This window comes from Aquarana catesbeiana, linkage group LG04, assembly GCF_042186555.1.
Source record: "Aquarana catesbeiana isolate 2022-GZ linkage group LG04, ASM4218655v1, whole genome shotgun sequence".
Classification (NCBI taxonomy): Eukaryota; Metazoa; Chordata; class Amphibia; order Anura; family Ranidae; genus Aquarana; species Aquarana catesbeiana.
Genome location: NC_133327.1, coordinates 635,401,925 through 635,419,345, shown reverse-complemented (window position 1 = coordinate 635,419,345; position 17,421 = coordinate 635,401,925). Strand labels below are relative to the sequence as shown.

General features: G+C 40.4%; 1 protein-coding gene across 1 annotated transcript in view; it reads right to left on the bottom strand.

Annotated features, from left to right (window-relative positions):
* USH2A (usherin) overlaps window positions 1-17,421 on the bottom strand; it is a 1,400,924-nt gene that overhangs the window by 468,902 nt on the left and 914,601 nt on the right. The window contains exons 44-46 of the mRNA XM_073628975.1: window positions 17,017-17,139; window positions 8,217-8,380; window positions 4,348-4,557 (exon numbers count right to left, since the gene is read on the bottom strand). Coding sequence (XP_073485076.1) covers window positions 4,348-4,557; window positions 8,217-8,380; window positions 17,017-17,139 — 497 coding nt within the window. The remainder of the gene's footprint in view (window positions 1-4,347; window positions 4,558-8,216; window positions 8,381-17,016; window positions 17,140-17,421) is intronic.

The window sequence follows — 17,421 nt, the reverse complement described above, 5'->3', positions numbered from 1 at the left end:
TATATTGGAAGTACATAAGTATATGGTTTTGTACGCTGGCAGTGAGAAACACCCTCCAGATGAGTTGTAACTACTTGATGTTATATGTGAATGTGCTATTATAATTGTATTACTTTTAAATTTCAATTATATGCACATTTATATCATAATTTTTGTTTTTTATATATTACTGTATGGGTACCTTAAAAGTCCACTGGGTCTAATTTTTGTTTTTTCCACCATTCAAAATAAAAAAAATAAATAAACAGTTTAGTCTTTAATAACACTCTTATGACCTGTACACACGGTCGGATTTTCCGACGGAAAATGTGTGATAGGACCTTGTTGTTGGAAATTCCGACCGTGTGTGGGCTCCATCACACATTTTCCATCGGAATTTCCGACACACAAAGTTTGAGAGCTTGCTATAAAATTTTCCGACAACAAATTCCGTTGTCGGAAATTCCGATCGTGTGTACACAAATCCGACGCACAAAGTGCCACGCATGCTCAGAATAAATTAAGAGACGAAAGCTATTGGCTACTGCCCCGTTTATAGTCCCGACGTACGTGTTTTACGTCACCGCGTTCAGAACGATCGGATTTTCCGACAACTTTGTGTGACCGTGTGTATGCAAGACAAGTTTGATCCAACATCCGTCGGAAAAAATCCATGGAATTTGTTGTCGGAATGTCCGATCAATGTCCGACCGTGTGTACAGGGCATAAGACATCGGCTTTTTAATGTATTGTAAATAAATGTAATGATATGGATTGTCATGGGGACATTATAAGGTATTAATTATGTTTATGTTCTTTATATATTACTGGGTGCCTTCAAAGTCCATTGAGTCTAATTTTTGTTCTTTCCTTTATCCAAAATGAAAGAAAAAAAATGTTGCCTTTAGTTACACTTTAGGACATCAGCTTTTTAATGTACATGAGTTCAATGACATGGATTGTTATAGGGTTATTATGTTATATCAATTTAAAGACACTAGCAATACTTTATATTTACTATTTATACTCCTGTTATTGTGTATAGTTATCACTTGATTTGCATTGCTATTGATTTTTAGGGTTAATGATTATTAGAGTAATAATGCTGTAGTTATATATTTTAAAGCTATTGTGATGGCCATTATTATTATTGCTACTACAATTCTTGTTCAATTTTGCTTTATCAAAATTTTGTTATGATGCCTCATGATTTATAGTTGTGCCCCTGACTAAAAGGTCCACTTTAATGTGAAACAAATTCCCCTTTCATTTTTAACTACAGTTGCTCTTTAAAAACACATATAACAATAGTTCAGTGATCATGTAAGATAGAATAAATTATTTTTTTAATTTGCCTGTACTTCCACTATAACCAGCAGTTCCTTTATTGATAAAGTTCGGCCCAATTGAAATTAAGTTTGCACGGGTAATAGCTCCATCTCTATAATGGCGGAGTGGAATTGCGTTTGACCTAAAGAACATTATAGAGATCACCCTGTAAATTACATCAAGCAATAGCGTGGCATTATCGTTAGGTAAATGATCTAGAATGTTGATTATCACACAGTAGTTAATATCACCATCCAATTTAGAAATAAAATTTCCCTTGCCTTAACTACACCGTTATTCAGGGATGGCGGGAATAGCTATGCAAAAATATTGCCCCATCTTGTCACTGGTTAATATATTTTTTTTTTTTTTTAATAAACAAAACAAAAAAAAAAGAAGAAGGTGGTAACCTTTGGTATCAAGGTGGAAATGAAAGGCCTTCATTTAAGAGGATTTTAATGACCTGGAACACTTGCTTGGGAGGTAATGATATGATAGTGTTTATAATGAGTTTTTATGAAGTATCTCAAAAAATGAGATAGACTTTGCAATATGTGTTTAGATTTAAAGGGGCGGTGAAAATAAATTACAGTGGGAGATAAGCAAATTGACCTGAGTGCCCAATATCTTCAAATAATGATTAAAAATATATGCACGCTCTTAGCCTGGGTGTAGAAATCTCCAGCAATACCCTTTGTGGAGGTTAAAACCCTGGTTTCTAAGGATATATTTTATGGGAAACATATAAAACAACACTGGGGTTTATTTACTAAAACTTGAGAGTGCAAAATCTGGTTCAGCTGTGCATAGTAACCAATCAGCTTCTAACTTCAGCTTATTCAATGAAAGTGTTTCTAAACCCACAACCGTAAAATCAGTCTGTATATGCAGTAAAGCAGGCTTGTTATACTCACTGTGGAACCTAAGGGGTTAATCCTCTGCATTGTGTAAAAAGGCTGTTTGATCCTGTCTTCTCTGATCCTCCCCTTCTTCCACAGTCCCCAAACCATCTCCTGATAGACCAGAGGCTAGGGGACAAGCTGCACATGCTCAGTTTGGTGTGCATTGCTAGAGAAATTTTTTTTTTTCTTTGGAGAGTGCATGTGATCAGCACAGAGCCAATCAACACTGTCCAGACAGAAGGTCAGGGGTCCTGCAGCCTGATAGGACAGTCAGAGTAGAATGAAAACTTCTCTTACAAAGATGTATTAATTATGAAACGTACGTTGAGGCGCTTCCGGTCAGGTCACTTCCGGGTCCCAGCTTCCGGTTTTCTCCCATGCACGAGTGGAACACACACCGACTCTGGACGTGAGCCCAGCAGCATGTGGCTTCATATACAATCTCTGCAGGCTATCCTCAATGCTAAACAAACAAAACCTGCGCTGGCAACTTATACAACAAAAATATAAAAAAATATATATGGTTGGTGGTGATGTCGCTAGTAGAATGCGACTATATATATAATAAATAGTAATGTCGCTAATAAGATGCGACTATACAAATAATATTCAATACAAATCGTGATAAATTTTTTAGTATTTACCATTTGTGACCATTATTGAGTGTTGTTATCTATAACCATAAATCCTCTAAAAATGTATATGATATGTGTAGCCATATACTAACCAAAAAAATGTTAATAACCTTAGTAAATAAACAATAAAGTTCAAAGATGGATATAAATAGTCCTTTAGCAAGAACAACAAAAACAGCAGACTTCCATCTTCTAATCCAGAAGGTTAATGACAGTCACCCAGAATGCTGTGTTGGATATAGAGAGATGGAATAAGGCTTAGACTGCTGGCACTATAATAAGACCTTGGGAGCCGCGGACCTCATGTTCCACCCAAAAAATAAAAAGAAATATATATAGTGTAATCCTGTGAGATACAAGATCAATTGCGCATAATAGCGCTACTCACGGAACGGACATGCAGAGCAGGCATTCAGAGTTAGTCAGTGATCGCCGCTGAACGGCGTGCGTTCCACTGACTACAGGAAATGGTGTCACTGGTTTTCAGGCGTAAGCCGGATGTTGCGTTGACGCGTTTTCGCCCCTCCTCCAGGGCGTTATCAAAGACAAGTTGCGCTCTGGAGGGGCGAAACGCGTCAACGCAACATCCGGCTTACGCCTGAAAACCAGTGACACCATTTCCTGTAGTCAGTGGAATGCACGCCGTTCAGCGGCGATCACTGACTAACTCTGAATGCCTGCTCTGCATGTCCGTTCCGTGAGTAGCGCTATTATGCGCAATTGATCTTGTATCTCACAGGATTACACTATACAGCGACATCTGTGGCATTGTGCTGTGTGATAAAACTGCACATTTTAGAGTGGCCTTTTATTGTGGCCAGGCTAAGGCACACCTGTGCAATAATCATACTGTCTAATCAGCATCTTGATATGCCACACTTGTGAGGTGGATGGATTATCTCGGCAAAGGAGAAGTGCTCACTAACTCAGATTTAGACAGATTTGTGAACAATATTTGAGAGAAATAGGCCTTTTGTGTACATAGAAAAAGTCTTAGATCTTTGCGTTCAGCTCATGATAAATAGGAGCAAACACAAAAGTGTTGCGTTTATAATTTTGCTCAGTGTATATATATGTACAGTATATTATATGTAAAACAGTTTATATATACTGTATATTCATATCTATCTATCTATCTCTCTCTCTCTATATATATACACACACACACACATATATGTACAGTATCATGAAATAAAAAAGAATGGCTGAAAAGCTTTGGAATTTTTCTTGCACCTCTCTATAAACAGGCCGCAGCATGACACAGGAGAGCGAGTTCAGATAAGGCTAATATTCACGATTATAGCGGTATGCTCTTGTCTCTGTGGGCCTCTTATTGATCTTCCTTCTCAAGTCAACGATACATTTTAGACCATTTAAACCTTATTTCCCCTCTCTCTCATTTAATGAAAAGGCATTTTAAAAATCCAAGGCTGACTGATTTCAACCTTGCAAAATCAATCCATTTAGTTCTCAGAGCTGGTAAAGTGGTTGTCGGTACGAACCTCCATCCGGGGTTGTCACGTGCACCCAGCCGCTGCTTATACTATGGAGTCCATTGGAGACTTCCAGATAGAGCTGATGCTTGGTGTGCGGGTACAGGCCGCCAATTACCGCATTCTTCACATCTGCCGGGAACGTTAGCGTCTTGTTATACCTGGGCGAGCTCAGTATCAGCGTGTAATGATCTACAGCACCTTGTAAATCTTGTACAGCTGGAAGGAAAGAGAATGTACTTCTTATAACAAAATGACACCTCCAGAAACACATCAATTGGTTACACTAGTCACTATCTAGGTTGTTTCCATCCATGTACTATATGAATACTTTATCCTAAGACTCCAATTTTCATAGGCAACAATTACTTTCCCTAGGGAATCTCAAATCTGCCTCCTGACAAAAAACTGTATCCTGCCTAACCTCACCGGTCATGTTCTGTATAAACATCTAACACATGTAGATTGGATACGTGTCACTAAGTCATGTTCAGGCATTCTAGTTGTCAGAATGATGTGATATTTCAACTTTTGTGTAGAGATTATTGGACAATTAAAAGTTAGTTCTTTCCAGATCCAATATCTAAGTATGAGTGTTGGGTGATTGTATTACATGTAGACATGTGCAGAACCAAAAAATGTGTTTCGTTTTGGATTGATTGGTTAAGTTACTAATTTTGTTTTGTTGCATTCGTAACAAAATTTGTTTCATTTAGTTTCATTTATTCGTCTGCGACCGTATTCAAATGTTTCCAGTGGATTTTAATTATTTGAATCGAATTGGAATAGAAAACATTGAATCGATACAAATTCATTGTGAAGAATAGCTGGTTCTATTGTATTCGAAGTTGGAATTTTGGAAGACAGCTATATTCTATTGTAGTTTTTTCAACCCTATTCTATTTTATTTCTATTCTATTCTTTTCTAATATTTATTAAATTATATTCTCTTCTACTCTATTCTACTCTGTTTTATTCTAGCGTTCTATTAAAAATTCAAATTTCAAAAGAAATATATTCTTGCTATTTTAAGCCTTTCATGCCTAAGCCTATTTCTGGCATTTGTTGCTTAGAACCCCCAAACATCATATATATTTTTTTAGTAGAGACCCCAAGAGAATAAAATGGCGATCATTGCAAATTTTTTATGTCACATGGTATTTGCGCAGCAGCCTTTCAAATGCAATTTTTGGGGAAAAAAGACACTTTCATGAATTTAAAAAAAAAACAAAATGGTAAAGTTAGCCCATGTTTTTGGTATAATGTGAAAGATGATGCTACACCGAGTAAAGAGATACCTAACATGTCATGCTTTGAAATTAGGCACACTCATGGAATGGTGACAAACTACGGTACTTAAAAATCTCCATAGGCAACGCTTTAAAATTTTTTTTTACGGTTACCAGGTTAAAGTTACAGAGGAGCTATTTTGCTAGAATTATTGCTCTCACTCTGACGATTGCGGCAATACCTCACATGTGTAATTTGAACACCGTTTACATTTGCGGGCGCAACTTATGTATACGTTTTCTTTGCTGTGACGGCTATATTTTTTCTATTTTAATATATTCTATTTTTTTCTATTCTTTTCAATTCTATTCTATTATATTCTGTTCTATTCTGGTTTTATTCTATTCTATTACTTTAAAAAATTGTAAGATTATATTCTAACACTAATACACACAGTTTTGAAGGAAATCAGCAATAGTCAGCAATATGTTTAAATTTTTTATTTGTTTTACAATTTGGATAAATTGTTCTTTTGGACAAATGTTTGTTTCGTTGTTTGTTTCGAATTTGTTTAAATTCTTTACTATTGTAATTTGTAAATTCGAATACATGCGAATCTCCGAAAAACTAAAATTTTGTCCGAATTTTGATTCAGAACAAATCGAACTGCACATGCCTAATTACATGCTTTTTTTTTTTTTTTTTTTGCATATGTTGGTGTCTCCTGTGGTGACATATCCTCAAGACTATTGCAGCTATTACAAACCAAGGGACAGGAGGTTCACAATCAGCACTCCAATTTACCCCAAAGATGTTCAGTAGGGTTGTAGTCAGAACTCTGTGAAGGCCACTCGAGTTCCTACACACCAAACTCATTAAACCATGTCTTTATGGAGTTGGATTTGTACACAGGAGTATAGTTATGGTGGAAAAGAAAACAGCCTTCCCCAGAGTGCTGGAAGATTGCCATTGTCTACACTTGTGTCTTTGTGTGCTGTAGCATTAACAGAACCCTTCACTGGAAACACCTGAGCTCCATAATTTGGAGGGGTGTCCACATAAGGTTATATGGTGTATAAATCATGAACACACATTGTTAAGTTGATTTACATCTCTAAAAAAAATTCAAAACTAAAAACACAAGATGTGAACAAAAACATATACACATTATACTGTATGCACGCGCACACTGATTGTATTCTTAAATCAGGAGGAGGCCCCTGAATGCCTTCTTTTTTTTTTTTTTTTTTTACAGCTGAGTGGGTTTTTGCTCCAGTTGCACAATATACACTATATTACCAAAAGTATTGGGACACCTGCCTTTACATGCACATGAACTTTAACGGCATCCCAGTCTTAGTCCGTAGGGTTCAATATTGAGTTGGCCCACCCTTTGCAGCTATAACAGCTTCAACTCTTCTGGGAAGGTTGTCCACAAGGTTTAGGGGTGTGTCTATGGCATATTTGACCATTCTTCCAGAAGCGCATTTGTGAGGCTAAGCATTGATGTTGGACGAGAAGGCCTGGCTTGCAGTCTCTGCTCTAATTTATCCCAAAGGTGTTCTATCAGGTTGAGGTCAGGGCTCTGTGCAGGCCAGTCAAGTTTCTCCATCCCAAACTCGCTCATCCATGTCTTTATGGATCTTGTTTGTGTAATGGTGTGCAGTCATGTTGGAACAGGAAGGGGCCTTCGCCAAACATTCACTGGAACTAAGGGGCCAAGCCCAATCCCCCCCCCAAAAAAAACCCCAAACCATAACCCCCCCTCCCCCTCCACAAAAAGGCTTGGCTCCTTAGTTCCAGTGAAGGGAACTCCTAAGGTGTCAGCATACCAAGACTTTTAGACAATTTCATGCTCCCAACTTTGTGGGAACAGTTTGGAGATGGCCCCTTTCTGTTCCAACATGACTGCGCACCAGTGCACAAAGCAAAGTCCATAAAAACATGGATGAGCGAGTTTTGGGTGGAGGAAAATGACTGGCCTACACAGAGTTCTGACCTCAACCCGATAGAGCACCTTTGGGATGAATTAGAGCGAAGACTGCAAGCTAGGCCTTCTTGTCCACATCAGTGCCTGACCTCACAAATGTGCTTCTGGAAGAATGGTCAAACATTTCCATAGACACACTCCTAAACCTTGTGGACGGCCTTCCCAGAAGAGTTGAAGCTGTTATAGCTGAAAAGGGCGGGCCAACTCAATATTGAACCCTACAGACTAAGACTGGGATGTCATTAAAGTTCATGTGCGTGTAAAGGCAGGTGTCACAATACTTTTAGTAATATAGTGTATATGTTTTTAGACCCAGTACATTACTTGGCACATATGCAGCACACTACCTAGCAAAGAGGCCTGATTGGTTTTATTTTATTTTTTAGATAAATGTTTCATGATTTAGTGAACTTTTTAGTACAGAATGCACTCAAGCAGCATTTTCTGAATGTTCAATGTGCACACTAAAATAGGATACCTTAAACATCAGATAATATCAGATAGATCTAGGGATAGTGATCACTATGTCCTTCTCATTTGGGCTGGTGATGCAGGTGTATCATTTCCATTTATCCTTGTTCTTGTTTTGTTTGCTTTAGTAAATTACCCCCAGTACTCACACGGATACATACACACATACATACGTATGAACACTTACTGGGTTGGCTCCATGATGCTTCTATGGCGGTATGGTTAACAACCTGAGCGGTAAAATGACTTCCCCTTATAGGAGGACCAGGAAGGGTCATCCCAATTACATCAGAACTGAACGCATATCCTAGCACATTATGTACAATAAGCCTGTATTCATAAGACGTGTACCTGAAAATTCAGAAAAGATTGCATTCAGGATAGGTTTACCCTAAGCACAAATTAACACTAAAGGATAGTTTGCATTTAATGTAAAGTTGACAACATTTTAAAATAAACTTACGGTACATGTTGCGCTTTGCATTCAAAAGGGGAAATGCAGCATTTGACAAGAAAAGGCTGCGACTGACCTGCTTTGCCTGAAGAACAAACACACTTCAATAGAACCTGTTGTTTCCAAAAAAAAAAAAAAAAATGCAACGCAACACAAGGCACTGTACTGTTCTAATAAAGTCAATGGGATTTTGCTGAACTAGATTTAAAATGTGTTTCCAATGCATGTCAAATGCAGAAGAACAATGTCCACTGGCATGAGCTTTTTCTGACCTGGAACAACTAATTTAGCATAACTGACTTCACCATTTTTAAACAGTTTAGAACAGTGGATGCTTAACCACTTTAGCTCCAGAAGGTTTACCCCCCTTCATGACCAGGCCATTTTTTGCGAGGTCATGCGACTCTGTACCCAAATAAAATGTATGTCCTTTTTTTTTCCCCACAATAGTAGGATAGTCTATTTATTTATTTGGAAGGAGTCAGGTGATCGGGGGTTCTCTCCACCTGGGCTGTGGCCTGGGTGGGTGTGTGTGGAGCAGCAGCAGAGGTGAAGGCCTGAAGCCTGGGGCCTAGCCAACTGTGTAGAGGCTCAGCCTGAGGGGAGCCTGATCATTGCCAGGAGGCACAGGAAATGAAGTTGCCAGAGGGTCAACCACTGCTGTTGCTGCAGGCAGGTGTCAAAGGGATGGAGTTCTGAAGGAGAATCAGAGCAGATGGTTCACTAGCCGGGGACGGTGAAGCAAGTGGGAAAGCTTCAGTAGAGACTCATCCAAGAGTACAGCAGGTAGCTGTGAGTAGAGCTTGAAGATAAGTACAGTGGGTAATTGTGAGTCAATATTGAGGGATCCAGTGGGTAGCTGAGAGACCGAGGAACCCAGCAGGTAGCGTGGGTGAAGCTTGAAAAAATACAGCTGATAGCTGTGAGTGAAGCTTGAGAAGTCCAGCAGGTAGCTGGGAGCTAAGCTTGAGAATCTACAGTGGGATACTGTGGGTTGAGCTTGAGGATCTATAGTGGGATACTGTGAGTAAAGTTGTTGCCATAGGAGACAACAGTTGCTACAAGATACAGATCACTACATTCAGCTTAAATGTTCTTTCTCTGTATTGCTGTCTGCCTAGTTCTATTTTTGTCTGCAGAGTCTGCCAAGTGGCTAGTTCATTTGCCTATGGGTGTCCTGTGCCCTAACCATCTCTCTTTTGTTCCTGTTAAGAGAAATAAAAATAGGATTTTTATAACAGCTTACCTGTAAAATCCTTTTCTTTGAAGTACATCACGGGACACAGAGCCATAGTAATTACTATGTGGGTTATAGGCCACCTTCAGGTGATGGACACTGGCACACCCTAAGACAGGAAGTCCACTCCCTATATAACCCCTCCCACTACTGGGAGTACCTCAGTTTTGTAGCAAAGCAATACACATGTACACCAGAAAGGGGGGAGGGACCTCTGTGTTCCCTGATGTACTTCAAAGAAAAGGATTTTACAGGTAAGCTGTAAAAATCCTATTTTCTTAATCGTACATCACAGAACACAGAGCCATAGTAATTTCTATGTGGGATGTCCCAGAGCAATGCCAACTGAGGGGAGGGAGACTCAACAGAATTAGTGCAACATGAGACTAGAGGAGTTATACTGCTGCCTGCAGCACACTACGCCCAAAGGTGATATCCTCATGCCTTTGTACATTCACCTGATAAAATCTGGTAAATGTATGGACTGAAGACCAAGTTGAGGCCTTGCAGATTTGAACCATGGAAGTTTGGTGATGCACTCCCACGAAGCACTAAAAGTCCTAGTGGAGTGAGCTTTTGATTTGAGAGGGTGGAATCCTCCTCATTAAACCATAAGCTTGAACGGTTACTTGCTGAATCCATTTAGAAATAGTAGATTTGGATGCTGCCTGTCCTTTTTCTAGGACTTTCAGGCAACACAACAAAACATCCATTTCTCGAATCTGAGCAGCCGCCTTCAAGTAGACCTTGAGTGGTCTCACCACATCAAGAGAATGTAGTAATTTTCCTTCCATAGAACAGGGTTCTAGAAAAAAATGAAGGTAGAACAATATCCTAGTTCAGATAAAACTAGACACTACCTTCGGTAGAAAGTTAGGATGAGGACGCAGTACTACCTTATCCTTGTGAATAATCAAATATGGCTCTCACAAGAAAGAGCAGCTAACTCTCATACCCTTCTTCCAGAAGATATGGTTACCAGAAAATTAGATTCCTTGTCAAAAGGACCAAGGGAATATGCTGTATCGGCTCAAAAAGGCTGTTTCAGCAATGCCGACAGAACTAAATCCAATTCCCAAGGGTTCAGGGGTGACTTAACCGGAGGATTAAGCCACGTTACCCCCTGAATAAGCTACGAACCAAAGAATGCGAAGCAAGTGGTTGTTGAAATAATACCGATAAGGCCGAAACTTGGCCTTTGATAGTAGGCAAGGCCAGCTTCATTTCTAACCCCATCTACAGAAAGTCAAAGATTCTACCTATGACATACTTCCTGGGGTGCCAACCCCTGGATTTACACCAGGAGACATATGCTTTCTAGACTCTAATCTATGATTCTGGAAGCCAGCTTCCCTGCATTAATCAAGGTAAATACCACTGGACCTAACAGCCCACACTTCTTCAGAATGTGGAATATAACAGCCAAACTGTTAAATTTAGCGTTTGTAAGGTAGGATGGATGTGGTGGTAGGGTCCATAGGTCCCCTACTGCCATCCTTATGATCTCTGCATATCAAGATCTTTTGGGACACGCCGGGCCACAAGAATCACCAATCTCCCTTCCTGCTTGATCCTGCGAAGCAGTCGTGGAAACGGCAGAATAGGAGGAAATGCATAAATCAGTGAGAACTGATTCCACGGGAACACCAAGGCATCTGTTCCACATGCTAGCAGATCCTTTGTTCTTGACACAAAGTTGTCGATTTTCTTGTTGAACCTGGACGCGAACAGATCTACGTCTGGGATCCCCCATCTTCGGCATATTGCCAGGAAGATATCGGGGTGAAGGGAACATTCTCCCGGGAACAACTGCTGGCGACTCAAGTGTCCGCCTGCCAATTTTCTATTCCCGGAATGAAGACTGCTGATAGGCAAGGTACATTGTTTTCTGCCTAAGTTAAAATATAATTCACCTCTCTCTGGGCTGCACGACTTGTTGTGACCCCTTGGTGATTGATATAGGCCACTGCTCTGGTATTGTCGGATTGGATCCTGACAGGATAATTCCGTAACCTGAACATCCAGGCCCTCAGGGTCAATCGCTCTGCCCGGATCTCTAGTATGCTGATGGGCATTTTTGATCTGGACTATTTCCCTTGGACAGTCGCTTCTTCCTGGACTGCTCCCCAACTCAAAAAGGCTGGCATCTGCTGTTACCATCTTCCAGGTAGGTGGTAGGAAAGATTTTCCCTTCTGTAGATTCTTGGTTATCAACCACCAACTGAGGCTCCGGTGCACCCTGGAGACAGACACATTGGGAAATCTAGAGCTTGGACCTAGTTGTTCCAAGCTGACAAAATACTGTTTTGCAGTAGCCTCAATGAAACTGAGCATAAGTAACGACCTTGAATGAAGCGACCATCTTTCCCAACAACCTCATGCAAAGTCGAATAGAAGGATTCTTCTTTGCTATGGCCATCTGAATCAGTTCCTTTATGGCACTGATCTTCACCTGGGGCAAGAATACCTTTTCCTGGGTAGGGGTAAGCCCGATGTTCGAGTCGAACGTAAGTTTGACTCAAACATCGGGCGTTCACCTGTTCGCCAAATAGCGAACAATTTGGGGTGTTCGCGGCAAATTCGAAAGCCGCGGAACACTCTTTAAAAGTCTATGGGAGAAATCAAAAGTGATAATTTTAAAGGCTTATATGCATGGTATTGTCATAAAAAGTGTTTGGGGACCTGGGTCCTGCCCCAGGGGACATGTATCAATGCAAAAAAAAGTTTTAAAAACTGCGTTTTTTCAGGAGCAGAGATTTTAATAATGCTTAAAGTGAAACAATAAAAGTGAAATATTCCTTTAAATTTCGTACCTGGGGGGGTGTCTATAGTATGCCTGTAAAGTGGCGCATGTTTCCTGTATTTACAACAGTCCCTGCACAAAATGACATTTCTAAAGGAAAAAAGTAATTTAAAAGTACTCGCGGCTATAATGAATTGTCGGTCCCGGCAATACACATAAAAGTCATTGAAAAAAAGGCATGGGATTCCCCCACAGTCCATTACCAGGCCCTTTGGGTCTGGTATGAATATTAAGGGGAACCCGAACCAAAATTAAAAAAAAAAAATGGCGTGGGGGTCCCCCCAAAATTCCATACCAGACCCTTATCCGAGCACACAACCTGGCAGACTGTAGGAAAAAAGGGGGGACGAGAGAGCTCCCCCCTCCTGAACCATACCAGGCCACATGCCCTCAACTTGGGGTAGTCGTTCCTATTAGAACAGTTCCATAGTACAGAACTGAACGCGACTTGTCAGGCGGCTAAGTCGCCTGACATGTCGCCCCTGTGTGAACCAGGGCTTACTCTTCTTCCAACTAGCAAAAGGATACTTTTTGCACTAAATATTTTTTGGGATGTATTTATCCAAATCATCCCTAAACAGCCATTCACCATGAAAAAGAAAACTAGCCAGGAGCTTTGCGTGATGCTTCAGCTGACCAATTTTTCAACCATAAGATTCTATGCTTATGCACCAGCCAAGCGTAAGGCACGAGGAATAGAACCTCTCATGGCGTCTATTTCCAAACAATGCTGCTGGTAACTCGGCTAAATCATGGCCTGCTGATCAGAAATAACCTTGAGCACCTGTTCAGACTGGTCTCTCAAGGATTGACATACTGTACACCAATTGCTGAGACATCAGAAAAAAAGTGTTTTTTGCTTTTTGTTTTTAGGGGAATTTCCAACTTTTTATCTGTTGGATCCTTAAGCATTTGAGCATTGTCTATTAGACAAGTCAAACTTTCATTCACAGAGGATATAGCAGCGACAATTGCTGGTATCCCCACATTTAGTGAATGTTTCCTTCATAGGAAAAAGTGTTAAAACTTTATAGGAGGAAAAAAATGTTTATCTGGGTGATCCCACTCAGAATATATAAGCAATGAATGGACTGGAAAGGCATGCGCAACTTGAGAAGGCTTCCGTGAACCCAAACAAGAAGTGGGCATATCAACCGACTCAATGAAGAGTAGCAAAAAAAGTGGAGCGGACAACCGCATTTGACCCCTCAGAAGAGGAGTCATCAGCCTTCTCATGGTCCCCTGAGGGAAATCGCATTTTATCCCATTCCGGGATGCGATTAAAGCCGCTAGTCAATCCCATCAAGGCTTGATGAAACCCTCTCCAGTAATATAGAAAGGGGCTGCAGTGTTGAAAACAATTGCATTGCAATATTTGATAGCCCTGATCACTTATTCTGACCGGCCACCCCAGAACTCGCAGGGTAGGGTGCCAATGTAGAGTGTTTAGAGCTTTCGGGAGTCCCTTTTAAGCCCTTTTTTGGGGTGTTTCACCCCCCCCTTCTGACCATAGCCCGATGTACAAATGCAGAGGGACTATCAGAAGAAATCGCATCCACTGCTTGAGCAAATAGTCCAGCAACTGCCACTGCTATTTAATGCTCAGCCTGATGCTTTTAGTAAATGCGCCAAAGGAAAACCCGTGTCACTACTTACATGCCTCTTTTTAGCTTTTGTGTCTGTCTGACAGCTGCAGTCAGCAAAAAATAGAGTCTTTTAAAAGTACTCCTGCGCTGGATGTTGCTGCATGCCAACGCCGCGCTAAACAACTCTCATTCCGTGTTCCCACCGTGCCCTCCTCTTTTCAAAAAAGAGCGTTTTCCCACGCGATCGCAGGCCTCCGATCCAACGGGATTGGTGTGTGTGTGGGGGGGGGGCCGCGAGGAGGGCTGTGACAAACCGCTATATAGAGGTGGTGGAGAACGGAGTGGCATCCGCCGATCGTTCTGCTTCTCCCTCTACTTAGAAAGAGGGGGAGAGCTTTTGTCCGGATGGGGGGTGTTTTTTAGAGAAAAATCCCCCCAACCCCAACATCTTACCAGAGTCCTGTGACTTCTAGCCGGAGAGAGATCTGTCATCGTCTGCTGACACAGCATGTGAGAAAGCATGACAAAGTACGTGCTCTATACAGACCCCAGTGGTGACTTTTAGGCATAACAACATTTACATTTTAAAGGCGACAATTCACAAGAAACTTTAAAATTCTTTAGAAGTCTCCACTTACTTTTCCCGCTGCAGAGTTTTCTGTGGTAAAACCAACAGACCCAATCTTCACCTCTCATGGTGGGCTCCGTTTAAAAAACCTTCAGGAACTGGGGCCCCATTTTTTATCGGGGGATTCGCACTCCTGGACCCGTAAAACACCCCGCCAGAAAAAAACTTAAGGCTGAAAAAACCAAAGCACTGGATCCCGGGGTCTAGCTCTCTAGAAAGAGAAGCGTTACAGGCTAAACTTCATTTTTTCCGGCACGAGGCCCGGGTACCATTCAATTCAGCCTAAAAGACACTTTGAATGGATCCAGCTGCATAGCTAGCTCCAGCAAGGATTGCATCAGTGGAGCTCAGCACAGCACATCTTTACTCCTGACCAACACCTTAGACATTGGCAAAAAAACTGAGGTACTCCCAGTAGTGGGAGGGGTTATAAAGGGAGTGGACCTCCTGTCTTAGGGTGTGCCAGTGTCCATCACCTGAAGGTGGCCTATAACCCACATAGTAATTACTATGGGTCTGTGTCCCGTGATGTACGATTAAGAAAGCTCTCTTTGTTCATTCTAAAAAGTGACTGGGACCCATCTTTCCATCTTGCACTATACCCACAATGTCTAGTAACCTGCACCCTGAGGAGGAATGTCAGCTCTTCATGACTCTGAGGGTTGGGGAGACAAACAAAAAAGTCCGACAATTTAGAAAAAAAAAAAAAAAAAATATATATATATATATATATATATATATATATATATTACTTTCTCCTATAAAACACATCCAATAAAAAATTGTAAAAGTTCAAATTTCTTCATCAATTTAGGCCAATATCTATTCTGCTACATTTTGTTGGTAAACAAAAAAAACATTAAGCGTATGTTGATTGGTTTGCACAAAAGTTATAGCGTCTACAAACTCTGGGATCTCTTTATGTAAAAAAAAAGGGTTAAATGTGTCCCTAGGGAGTGCTTTCTAACTGTAGGTAGGGGGAGTGCTTTAACTGTGGGAAGACAGAGAATTCTGTTCGTGCTTAGCAGAAACACAGGGTCTCTGTCTTCCCTACTAACAGAACAGCGACCTACCTTGTTTACATAGGCAGACCACCTTTCTGCCTCTGTTGGGAATGATCGGCGAGTCCCGGCGGAAGTGCAGAATGACCTACCTGTACGTGATTCTGCCCAGAGGAGCCGCCGCCCCACAGTAAATGTATTTGGGGCGTTCGGCAACAGGTTAAAGGGATGTTTGTAAGTGCTGTCCATGGTGCTGATCCTGTGTTTACAGGCTCAGCACCAGGAGGGTTTGAATATATATATATATGTATATATGTATATGTATGTATATATATATATATATATATATATATATATATATATATATATATATATATATATATGTATATGTATATATAACATTTTTTTTTGTTATTCATTTATTTTTTGCAGCAAAAAAATTGAAAAGATTGGTATTAGCGGGACAGCAGTCAAGGTCACTGCTGACCTCAAATTAACCACAAAAAATAAATAAATAAATAACAATGTAACAAAAAAGCATAAAAAGCAAAAAAACAAAACAAAAAACAAAGCAATGTAACAAAAAAAGCAATGATGTTGATGTTGATTGCTCAAAAGTGCAGTTATTTATCTTTCCTTACCTTTCCTACAGCAGCTTCCAATACAATGACAATACAGTGGCTTCCTTTTATATTGAGGGGGGTTGGCTTATCCAAAAGCCCCCATGAATAAAAGGCCATGTAGTAAATTATGGTATAAAAAAAAACCCAGATTCTCCTGGGCATATCTGCACATAAATTCACTATGATTGCGATCTCGAATCAGTAGGATTCACCTAGGACCCATGGTAGCAGCAAACCTGAACCTCGTCCTAACTGGTGATTAGTCTTCTGCCCTCTGCTTGCCTTATTTAACACAGTACAGGTCCTCATTAATTACCGCTATACTGGCTTACTAACTTTTAGCACTGACAGGTGCACTTTAAATAGTAGTAAGCATTTGCATAATAAACAAAGCAGCCTGGGAGCATCAATTTTTAGGTTATGCAAAATCAAATGTTGCCCATGTAGCGGTGCTCTTAGGATTTTCGTCAGTAGAAGCCATCAAAACCCAAATACATTTTTCTTTTAGCCGAAGAGAAGATAAATTTCACATGTTCCATTTCACAACACCGCAATGTACACAAAGCTGCTATAAAATTGTGCTCGCCGCTGTTTATACTCTCTATTAAAAATGCCAGCACTTGTTTTTTTTTTTTTCACCGTTTTGTAATCTTACCTGCTAAGACCCTTATCTTCATAGAACCACCGAGTTCCTGAGTAAATATTCTGCCACAGATTTAAATCTTTAGGGGGATTTGATGCAAGTGGTTGCAGGATTGTGCGTCTCAAGAGTTCAAATCTAACACAAAAGACAAGCAAAGCGCACGGATTATCTCCACTAATATTATTAAACAAAAACGGGGTTTTCAAACATTATTTTGTTTTTACAGCTGCAAAATTGCTCAGATAAACATGTTGAGGGTTCCAAACTTATTTTGCTACAGAAAAAAAAAAAGTCATTTTTTTTCAAAAGAAATACATTAACACATGACATCTCCAAGAGGGTTTTATCGCAAAAAATTGCATCAACCAGCATGCTATCAAAAGCAAGCTTATATCTCAAACATTTCCTCTATATGCC